Source organism: Seriola dumerili, unplaced genomic scaffold (assembly GCF_002260705.1).
Source record: "Seriola dumerili isolate Sdu_G_001 unplaced genomic scaffold, Sdu_1.0 BDQW01001168.1, whole genome shotgun sequence".
NCBI lineage: Eukaryota > Metazoa > Chordata > Actinopteri > Carangiformes > Carangidae > Seriola > Seriola dumerili.
The window spans coordinates 408084-419439 of NW_019175423.1; the positions used below are offsets into that span (position 1 = coordinate 408084).

The following is an 11356-nucleotide window of genomic DNA, read 5'->3' on the forward strand; positions in this document are numbered from 1 at the left end:
ACTCAGGTTCAACCTCACCGGCCAATAGAAGTAGAGCATCCAAATAGGGGTCATGTAGTAAAATACAGAGCTGTTTCTTACTGTGTCGGTGAACTGGTAGGCAATGAACTTCCTCATCAACGCAATGGCTGTTGCCCTCTCCTCTCCAATCTGATGAGACAGGACACATCAGGAAGTGTGTGTGTGTGTGTTTTGTAGTTGAGATGACGTGTGTATTTGAGTGAAAACACAGATAGATAAGATACACACCTTGCACTTAACTGTCCACAGATTGGGATCCCTAATGACAACAAACAAACACATATTAACATTAAGCAACTCATCACGATCTCTGCAGGTGTCTCGATGCTGATTGGTGAATGAATGTGGACATACTTGACTCCAGGAAGTAGCTGCTGCTGGGTGATGTCATCAGAGAGCTCCTCTGACCCTCCTGAGTAACTGCACACCAAAGAAGAAGACAAACAAGACAGTTTTGGATTTGTCACTTTATTTTTCTTTAATTTTTAGATTTGAAACTTCCTGCTCAAGTTTTTCAGCTGTTTGTGTTGAAAAACCGAAAAAAAAACATTTCAACATTCAGTCTGTGGTGCTGCTTTATATCAAATGTAATCTTACAACAACAACTATTTTATACACATTCCTCTGCAGTTCAGTCTGGCATGTTTAGAGTCCTCAGAAACTGGTAATCAAAATCGTGTTTGATTTTCAAGCACAGAAATCATTTGAATCAGTCGCCACTTTACAGTCGACTGGGTCTGAATCTTGAGAATTATCCTAACAATAATAAAACAATTAACCTACAGCAGACTACAAGGTTTGTAGTTAATGTAAGGTTCATGATTAACCACTGTTGACTGGTACACAAACACATCAGTTCATGCATGTTACAGTTACACATGTTTAAGAGTCAGTCAGTCAGGCTTGATGTCTGTTCAACACAGGCCTGGTTCTCTTCACAGCTGAGGTTAATTTACATTTGTGCATTTGAGAAGTTATATTCTTTATTAATTAATTTCTTATGTCATAACTGCACATGCAAAAAGAACATTAAATAACATTTTATAGATATATTTATTAAACACTGCAGTGTGAACACCGGGGAGATCTAACAGCAATTTCTAAAAGAATAGTTGATATTAGAAGACAGATACTCACTGCTCCCCTGCTGAGGACTTGGCATACTTCCTCATGTAGTATTCACCCAGCGCCTCCTCTCTGGAGTCTCTGTAAGACACAGACACACACACACACACACACAGACACACACACAGACACACACACAGACACACACACAGACACACACACACACACACACACACACACACACACACACACACACACACACACACACACACACACACACACACACACACACACACACACACACACACACACACACACACACACAGTCAAACACACTTTTGTGTTGGTTTATGAGCTGAAGTGTGTGTAGAAAAATGAATCAGCTGTTAACTTCCTAATATTGTGTTGCAGAAAAAGCTGTTTGTGCGCTTTTCCCTCAACTGCAGCCACATGCGTCTTTATCTACTCCTGGAGTTTATCAGATGATGGATATGAACTAATCATAACTGATTCTCCAGTCGCTGCCATTAAACCACTGCAGAATAAGAGGACATTAAGAGATCCAGTCAAAGCTCAGACGATGGTAAACCAGGTGGAGAACACGAAGGAGATCTGACATCTGTTTGTGTTATTGTGAAGAAGGTTCCAGCCTCCTCATCATCACTCCACACATAACTGATGTTTTTCCTCTATTCACTGGAAGTGTCCGATGAGGTCACCATCAGAGTTTATTCAGCGTTTCAAGTCTGTTTCACTTTTCTTTTTATCCACAAACTTTTACACCTCTGAGGAAACACACTGACTGACTGGTTCAACATGAGCTGCCACAACATGTGTATAAAATGTAATCATTTTGCAAGCGTAGTTTTAACAAGAAAAGCCTCATATCAGCTCGGCAGATAAAGAATTTCTGTATAAATAGACACCAGTGATGCAGGTGTAAGGACAACATCACTGAGGCTGAACTAATGAGCCTCAAGGTGAAGATATTTATGTGGCCAACAATATGAAAAGGTTTCTCAGCCAACACCACACAACATGTTTAACTGCAAATGTGTTGAATTTTCTTTTTCTCAAGTGAATGCATTACACTTCCGTATACCTCTGCATCATCCAGTACTACTGGGAAATGTCCAAATTAATGAGAGACTTCCTGTCTGATCTCAAACATCAGCAAGTTCAGGAATAAACAGGAAACTACTTTTGTCTAATAGTACTTAAGTGCTTTTATTGATTGTAGTGATAACCAGTGTTTCTGTCTGTGTGAATAAGCTGAACACAAGCTTTTGCAGCCTGGAGGTTTGTGTTTGACTAGTCCATGACACTGCACCTTCCAGGCCAGACTTTCCTCTCTCATGAGGACTGTTATCACAGGCAGAGGGAACTTTCAGGGGACAGGAACTAAATGTAGACCCTTTCTACAAAGACCTACAGTAGAAGTTCTTGACTTTCAGTTTCTCTGTGGTTAAAAAGCCTTATTGACTGTTGGTGTGTGACGTTAACAGAGATGTTGGAGATGTCACCTCCAGAGGTTTTGCAGCCTTCTGGATCCAGAGTGATCCTCATCCAGAACCACGTGGTCCATGTTAGACACTGCGTGGGAAAGAACAGGCTGGAGATTAATGGTTAATACAAGCAAATTTAATTGAAGTTAAAAACTTAAAGACTGTGACTGTTAAAGGGAAAAACAGACTCACCTTCAGCCTCCTCTGCTCAGGGCCGACCAGTGACAGAAAGAAGAGAAGACGAAAATAAAGGAGGGGGGTGGAGAACAGAAATACAGACAACAGAGAGAAGCAGTGAGGAGAAAGAGGAAATAAAAGATTAAGGAAAATGAGGAAGGTTAAAGAGATTAAAGAAAATGGAGAAAAAGCGAGGAAGAGGAGTGAATATTTGGAGTGAAGCATCAAAGAGCAGAGGAGGAGGAAAAGTAATAATTGTAGAAAAGAGGAAAAGGATAAGAAAGAAAAGACAAAAAGCAAGTGTAGAAGAAAAGCAAGAAGGTGTAGTGGAGAAAGAAAGCAAAGAGCAGGAGTGGGAAAAGGGAAGTAGAGAAGAAAAAGTGGAAGAGAAGAGAAGATTTAAGAGCAGCAGCAGGACAGACATACAAGAGCAGGAGGAGGTGAAGACAGACAGATTGCCAACAGACATTGTCATCAGGGCAGAGCACACAGGAGCAGAGTCAGGCAGCAGCAACACAAAGCATGATGGGAGAAAAAACAACAGAAAACAGACAGATTAATGGTGACTGTACAGCACAGAGAAGCATGAGGCCAGTGAGGGGTTCAATGTGGTTCAAGGAGACAGTACAGTAGAAACAAAACTCCACAACGCTGGGCTCACTGTGACTTTGTTTAGAAAAGGACCAAACTGGAGGGTTTATCATCTAAGACTGTTCACACTCTGCTTCACACTTTCAAAGTTCAGCTCAGATTTACCTTGAAGAGGACGTTTTGCTTTTCTACAGCTGATCATTAATGCTCGTCTTCTCCTTACATGTCAAATGTCATGTCAAACAATGAGCAGAGCTGCAACAATTGATCGATTAGTTGACGAAAAGAAAATTAATTTTGATCATCGAATAATCGGTTCAGTCATTTTAAGCAAAAATGTCAAATACCCTCTTCCTGCTTCTCATGACAGTAAACTGAGCAGCTTTGGGTTTGGGGCTGTTGGTTGGACAAAACTAGACACATATATCTGCGACTGCTTGGAAATGTCAGCAGGCATTTTTCACTATTTACGGACATTTGAGAAATTAGTTGCAGCCCGAAAAGACACTGAAATAAAATTGGAAAACCACTTTGAAAACAGTTTACAAACTGTGCTGTGGCTCTTATAAACTGGTTCCCTTCACTAAAGATGCATGAAACTTGATGTAATGGTGACAGGCAGGCAAACTAACCAACTAATCATCTGATATTACCCAACCATTTCAGGTCATGGTGTAAGCGATGGTGTAACTGGGACCAGTGGTGGTGGTGGGTGGGGGGTTAGCACACTGCAGAGCTCAGAGCTGAGCCACTGCCTCTCCATTTTGTTTGTACTGTACATCTACCTTAAGTGAGGCTAGGTATTACCATGTGCCAAATGAGAAGCTTCAACCACGACCGTTAGTCAAAAATAAATAGAGACATGACAGTCTTCTACTAGGCAGCAGGGTCAGGCAAATGATCACCCTTGGTTCTCTGGAGGTGGAATTACTTACCAAATGTCCAGATTAATACTGATACTCGCTGAAATATTTTCCACAACCCTTTTGCTTAACATCAAGCATCTGGGTGCAGAACTACACTTGACATGTTAAAGATTTTGAATTACAACTTAAAATAGTATTTTTTTTATTCATGTGGCTGGATTTGCTCCAGACCAAAGAACGAACTGATGTTTTATCCAACAAGAAATGCCAAGATCTTAGTGTAAATTGTCCTGTGTTACAATTTATCTTCAATTAGCTGATTATTTTAAAAACATCAGTACAACTGTAACTATTAGTTAAAGTGAATGTTTTTCTTCGCCAATTGACTGTAAAAATGGACAATAACCATTTGTACTGACTGTGTGTAATGAGCTGCTGCTGCTGTTCAAGAAGCCAATAATGGATTTGCCCTCTGTGCTTCCTCCTCCTGTTACGCTACACACTCACAAATACAGCTGTGCTGAGATGAGGTGGGGTTAATACATTCTGGGACATGGATTTTATCATATGAATGAAACTGATTTTTCCAATTACTTCAGATACACATGGATATAAATGAAAACATCGGAGCAAGAGAGGATGCGGAGTAGAATTACCGTTAACTGAAGAGGACATGCATGACAGAGAGGAACACCAATAAGACAGAGAGAGTTCAGTCAGACAACACTGACGTTCAGAATACATCGCCAACAGCTAACAGTTAATATGTCGACACTAGACTCAACACATCGCTGTACAAATTCAATGATTTAAAAGATGAGTTTAGAACCTTTATACAAACAAAAATCATTTGTTATGCAGTGAAAGAAAACTAGAAATCGGACGACTTTCCATGTTTCAGTTTGATCATAACTGTGATTTTCTAAGTGAGAGGAGACAGGATGCCATGAGGAAAACTTTTTTGCTGTTTTGCTCCTAATGACCTGTGACTGTCGAGCCATGTGACAGGGTGAATATCATGTAGTTCAGACCTGCAATAACATGCGTCTTCTGTGATCTGACACAAGTGGTCAGCTCTAAGTTCATCAGTTCACACATGCTTTAAAATGCGTCTCCAGTGACCATGTGTGATCACATAAACTTGTGAAAACACTGGTGCTACTGATTAAACTAGACATTTTATAAGATGTGTCATCTTAATATCTGTATATTATAGGGCTGCATGATATGCAAAGAAAATCATATTTCAATTATTTTGGCAGATATTGCGATCTCAGTTGGAATGGTCATTTTTGCATTTTATTTTTTTTTAAATGATGATGTGATTTTTGTTGGTCTTGTACCAAACAAACATGGTCTTTTACATCTGGAGAATATGATTTGTAGGTTGGGTTAGAATGTGGAAATTTTCTCACTGGGTAATAAGCTTGTGACAACACCTTTGTTACTGATTACACTGAACATTTTACAAGACGCATCGTCTCAAGGTTCCTTTCTGCAATAGGGTTTAAATCTGGAATATTGTCAAACAGGTGCTTTTGCTTTTCGTTTTGACACCAAATCCTCCACCACTGTCAACTGATGAGATTCCGCTCTGCCATTGCACAGAGCAGATGCATTTAAGTAGTGAAAACTAGTATTTTGACTTGATGAATGTGGGCTCTGCTGCTGAAACGCAAAAATGACCCAAACAGGTTTCATATCTGTTATGTAATCATTGTGTACCTGAACAACATGTAACCCTGGTAACACAGACAAGTGTGGCAACCATACTCCCCACCAAACATATCCCTTAAAAATTCAGATGAAAATACAGGCCAATTGAAATGAATTAGCCATTTGCATTCATAAGCAATCACAGAGTCTGACCTCTAACATTAGCCATTAGCTTGTGAATGTGATGCTGTTTTGCTGCAAGGCAAAGGTCAGAGGTCAAACACAGACTGATCAGATAAGAAACAACATATGAGGCACTAATTCTTTCCCAGACAGACTCCTCACATCCGAACTGTGACAGCTGGTAAACTGAGCAGTGTGTTGACATGTAATCAGACTGTTATCAGACTGTAAACAGTTTGGAAACGCAGGCTGAACTTTAATGAACACAGTGGTGTTTTTCATGTTTTAGCTCATTAACTATTAATGGTGAACCACAGCTAAATGTTTACAAAAAAATGTTTCAGCTGTTTTCATTTGTAATGTTTCTCCCTTTACGGGCAACTTCAGGTAATTTCAGTTCATGTGCTTACAGAGATTAGATTTTTGCTTGATATGTTTAATCCATCACAGTCATTATATCTAATTTCAGTATCAATTAAGCTGTGCTCTTTTTGCGTTTTGGTGCAGGTTTAATCACAGCTGAATCTCATTGTCAAGCAAAGATAACATCCCTCTCATATATTTAAAAAATAAACCTGTTTATTCTAAACATAAAGAAAAAGGTGCCTTGAACCTCATATGTGTTTCTTCCAGTGGATTTTTCTTTAACTGAACTGAGTCAATGAACTAAAACCAGTGGCTGCCTGAGAAAAAAAAATGATTGGAAAATGGGCAGCAGTTAAATGTTGTTTGTATAGTAAATGGTTCAAAACATGCAAGAACAATGGCATGGTCTGTTAATTAGAGCCAATCATCCCTAACAGTGTTTATATCTGCTGCACAATTTGGGAAAAACATTTAATTGCAATGATTACAGTAACCTTTTTAATTGCTATTATTTTATATAAATGAAACTACAGGTCACAAATGTGGTCCACATGGTTCTAAAACGACATGTGTTTGTATTACAAACTTATATTGTTACAAAAAAAGAAGAAAAAATTTTTGGAATTGTTGGGTTTTCACAATTGATTTAAAACAAAACTCTGAGGTTTTCTAAACCTGCCAAAACCTGTTTATGGGGCTGCTTGTCTCAGCAGGGTGGATGGAAACAATCAACGACACCTGAAGAGTAAAATGAAAATGCTGTTGACACAGATATCTGTACAGTTATAGTTTCTCACCTTTCTCCAAAATATCTTCAGCTCCTTCCTCCCACTGATCCTCCTCATCTTCATACTCGTCATCCACATCTAGACAGAGAGGAGAGAAACAGAGGAACAGATGCATTAAAGCTCCTTTCGTCCCTGAGAGGCAACAGGTATCTTACGGAAAAGGTAAGGGAGCTGAGGACAGAGACAGGAGGAGGAGGGAGAACAGAACAGACACAGGAGCGGTAGGGAGGACAGAGGTGAGGGAGCTGAGGACAGAGAAAGGAGCAGGAGGGAGAAAAGAGGGGAGGAGAGAGGAAATAACAGAAACAGGAGTGAGAGGGAGGAATGAAGTGTTGAGGGAGGACAAAGACAAAAGCAGGAAGGGGGACAGAACAGAGACAGTAGTGAGAGGAAGGACAAATGTGAGGAGCTGAGGACAGGAACAAGGAGGGAGGACAGAGGTGAGGAGGGTGTCATCTGTTCATACCGGCTTCATCCAGGATGAACCCTCCATGTCTTGGCTTCTTCCTGGGACGGTCATCATCGTCTTCCTCCTCCTCTTCATCATACTCCTCCTCATCCTCCAGGTCCTCCCCTTCCTCTTCGGCTACCTTGTCGCTGCCCACGGGGCTGTTCGCCTCCTCCTGAAAACGGAAATAGATAGATATGGATTATGGGATCAAACTAACAATAAAATCTCTGGTATTTGTCTTGACCTCTCAAAGATAATATCCGTGTAGTTAACCACTTGCAGCAGTTGAACTCGCTTCACTGACTCACAATGTTTACGTGACTCCACTGAGCGGTTAGTACACAAAGCTAGTAGTTAGCAAACCTCATTCTCTTCCACTTCCTCGGCCTCTCCATCACTGCTGCGCTCACTCTGGTTGTCGGAGAAGTCGCTGTCCTCGCTGTCAGACATCTCGTTTCTCTGGAAAGACTGGGGCAGCGCAAAGAAAGCAAAAACATCTTACTGGAGTTTGAATTAAACGGAACCTGAGCAGCTAATGTTAAGCTAGCAGCCAGAGGCATCCGGCCTAGCAAAGCACGCTAATGCAGTTAGCATGGATGTAACGTTCTAAATATCTCCAAAAGAGCTGCAATCGAATGTTAGCCAATGAGTTCAGCGACTGTTACTTACCTACCCTCAATTCCTGCAGCGGTCTATATCTCGTTAGTTTATAAACAGATGTAAATATCAGCTTATTTTGGTTACTCCAATGACTCCCACGTACTCTCGGAGAACCGCGAGTTTTCGGAAAGCTGCGCAATACTCTCGCGAGTTTTTTTTTTTTGCACGGCGGTAGGTCAAGACAACAGAAGGTCTCACTCCGCCTCTGTTTCAAGTTACAGATAAAGTAGTTTATACTGATTTACAGCACTGTATAGACGATTTAGGCAGAAAACTTAAGTGGGGATGGTTTCAAAATAAAGCCATGAATAGTTTTATTTATCAGTGAACTTCACCCATTTGGTTGTTTTCTATATTTGGTTGTTGTCTGCATTTTGTTGTTTTCTGTATTGTGTTGTGTTTCTGTATTTTGTCGTGTTTTCTCACTTTGCAGCACGTTTTTCTAAAAGCTGCACATGAAGAAAAATTTCAAAACCGAAAGCGAGTTAGTGATCCTTCGGGGATTGCGCAGAATAACTTCTTACTCTTTACACACAATCTCTGATCCGTCGTGACTCGTCACTCTCCAACCAGCCAATCACATCCCGCGGTTCAAGGTGAGTCACACAGAGTGCGTGTTGTTGACGGTGCTGCTGGTTTGAAAACAGTGGTTAAAGCCGCCGTGTTTCGTTTTTCCATCGTGTCTTGACGTTGTTATCGGAGATGAACAGCGTCGGGGAGGCGTGCACCGACCTAAAGCGGGAATACGACCAGTGCTTTAATCGCTGGTTTGCCGAGAAGTTCCTGAAGGGGGACCGTAGTGGGGACCCGTGCACGGAGACCTTCAGGAAGTACCAGCGGTGCGTGCAGAAAGCCATCAAAGAGAAGGACATTCCGATCGACGGGGTGGAGTTCATGGGCCCCAACAAGGACAAACCGGAGAGCTGATGGAGACGAGACCCGGACGGTCGTCGGTAACGACACCATTACCGATTCACTGCACCGACCGGGCACTGTGTCCACGAGGCCCATTGAGCATGCGCAGAAACATAGCGGATGAGCTAATGAAGATGAGCAGGCTGTGTGAATGTGTGTGATTTTCTTTTTAAATTTGCTGCTGCTTGATTTCTTTGAGTTTATTCAACATGGGGAGTGGACATGCCGGGATTAACCTCCTTAGGGGCTGGAGCTGGAGCTGAAATAACTGATCGATCGACAATGGACATCAATCAGCAAGTGCTGTTACGATCATTTAGTTTGAAAAGTGTTTCAAGCTAAAAATTTCAACAAAGTGCTCGTTCCCGCCCCTCCAATGTGAGGACTTTCTGACATCACCAGTCAATCACTAGCCAATAGTCCAATATAGCCAATATTCAATAATGAAAAGTAGCAGCAACTATTTTGGTAATCACTTAATTGTTTAAGTCAATTTTCAGCCCCCTGCCCAATGTTGATGGTTGTAGCATCTCCAGTGTGAGGATTCAGTTTTATGTCATTGTAATCCAAATTTGTTTGAGTTTTGGATATGAAGAGGTCACCTTGGACACTGGGAACTGTGATGGACATTTTATAAACTAACAGACAAACTGGACAAGTAACTATGTGATCAGCCGATAATGAAGATAATGGTGATGATTACAGCCCTGCAGCAGTGGGTTTACTGTTGAGCTTTTCTCCTATAATTATAAATTTTACCTTTTTATTAAATTTTCTTTTCCTTTCAAAATACTTTGATGTTTGTCTTCCCTCTGTATTGTAAGTACTGTAAGTATTTATTCTTTTGAATCAGATCCCAGGTCAAAGGTTGTACAGAAAAGCAGTGCTACCCTGGCATTTTCCACTGAAAATATAGACTTTTAATTCATTTTTCTTTTTGTCATTTTTAGGGCTGGGACGATGATCCGACGTAATCGACGTTGTCGATTATAAAAATTATTCGACGTGGAATTTTAGTGTCAACGCGTCGTGTAAAACCACACAGGGTAAATGTTCATAGAACAAAACCGGAACTTTCTAATGGGACCGTTTATATCCATCGTCTTTGGTTTACCCGGATACAAGCGCAGCGCAAGGGCTGGGACAACGCGGTGACGTAATTGAAGTCATTGACTACGTGAATGATCTGTGTGCGTCTGTGTAATCTATTTGAACAACATGGCGGCGTCTACCAGCAGTATGATGGCGCGTGTGGAGCAACACGCGGCAAAAAGGCTCGCACACGGTCCTCCAAAGTTTGGGAATACTTTAATCTTGACACCAACAGTGCGGTAGTCTGCAGACTCTGCAAAAAAAATAATCGTTAGATTAGTCGAATAATCGAAAATTAATCGCTAGATTAATCGTTTAAAGAATAATCGTTTGGGACAGCCCTAGTCATTTTTGACTCTTGATCTTTCATTTCTATTTTAGTTTAAGCTTTTGTTTTCATTTTCTGAAGCTCATATGTCTTACTCTTATTTTGAAAACTCTTTAATTGTGCTGCATGCAGGTCAGAACAGTTAAGCTGAACAGGAGTGAAAGTATTAAAAATTATCATAAACTGTTATCATGGTGGAACTGTCCTGTACATGTTTTTGTAATCCAAGGTGATGTAACCTAATTTTGTCCTGAGTGAGGTCTCACAGGCAGCTTGCATATCACCTCTCAAACAGCAGAATCCATTAACCACCTGTAAGACAAAGCAACTGGTCCAGGAAGTTTGAGTCAGTAGATGTCCTGTGCTGCCTGACAGACTGAACTCAGGGAAACACTGTACTGAATAAACCTGCTCTGAACTTCGACCTTTTGCTAATCTCACACAGAACTTCACTGTTAAAACCAAGACAGGTGTGAAAGAAGTGTGGGTTTAAAAATGTCAGAATATTGAAAGACTGAATTACCAACCAGACAACATGGACAACTGTCCCAGGACACACACACTCTGGCCTTACTGTGCTTTTATTCTGTTTGAGAATGTGCTGCATAGCCTGAGGGAGGGTCGCAGTCTCAGTCAGGGTCAGAGATCTACAGTGGTTTCAAGACCAATTATTGAAGTTTTGCACTTGTATA

The 11356-nt window shown here is 40.9% G+C and overlaps 2 protein-coding genes across 4 annotated transcripts in view; one reads left to right on the top strand and one right to left on the bottom strand.

Annotated features, from left to right (window-relative positions):
• supt5h (SPT5 homolog, DSIF elongation factor subunit) overlaps positions 1-8450 on the bottom strand; it is a 32048-nt gene extending 23598 nt beyond the window's left edge. Inside the window, exons 1-11 of one of the 3 annotated variants that reach the window (XM_022767357.1) lie at positions 8343-8450; positions 8033-8137; positions 7685-7841; positions 7228-7296; positions 4882-4887; positions 2784-2795; positions 2610-2679; positions 1159-1227; positions 376-441; positions 250-280; positions 82-150 (exon numbers count right to left, since the gene is read on the bottom strand). In XM_022767357.1, coding sequence (XP_022623078.1) covers positions 82-150; positions 250-280; positions 376-441; positions 1159-1227; positions 2610-2679; positions 2784-2795; positions 4882-4887; positions 7228-7296; positions 7685-7841; positions 8033-8119 — 636 coding nt within the window. In that variant the 5' untranslated portion in view covers positions 8120-8137; positions 8343-8450. Of the gene's footprint in view, positions 1-81; positions 151-249; positions 281-375; positions 442-1158; positions 1228-2609; positions 2680-2783; positions 2796-4881; positions 4888-7227; positions 7297-7684; positions 7842-8032; positions 8138-8338 lie in introns of all 3 variants that reach the window. The other 2 variants (XM_022767356.1, XM_022767358.1) reach the window with 2 other exon arrangements.
• A 453-nt stretch (positions 8451-8903) lies between these two features.
• On the top strand, positions 8904-10236 carry triap1 (TP53 regulated inhibitor of apoptosis 1). Its single transcript, XM_022767355.1, has one exon. The coding sequence runs from the start codon at positions 9032-9034 to the stop codon at positions 9254-9256; it is 225 nt and encodes a 74-aa protein (XP_022623076.1). The 5' UTR covers positions 8904-9031; the 3' UTR covers positions 9257-10236.
• The last annotated feature ends 1120 nt before the right edge of the window (positions 10237-11356 follow it).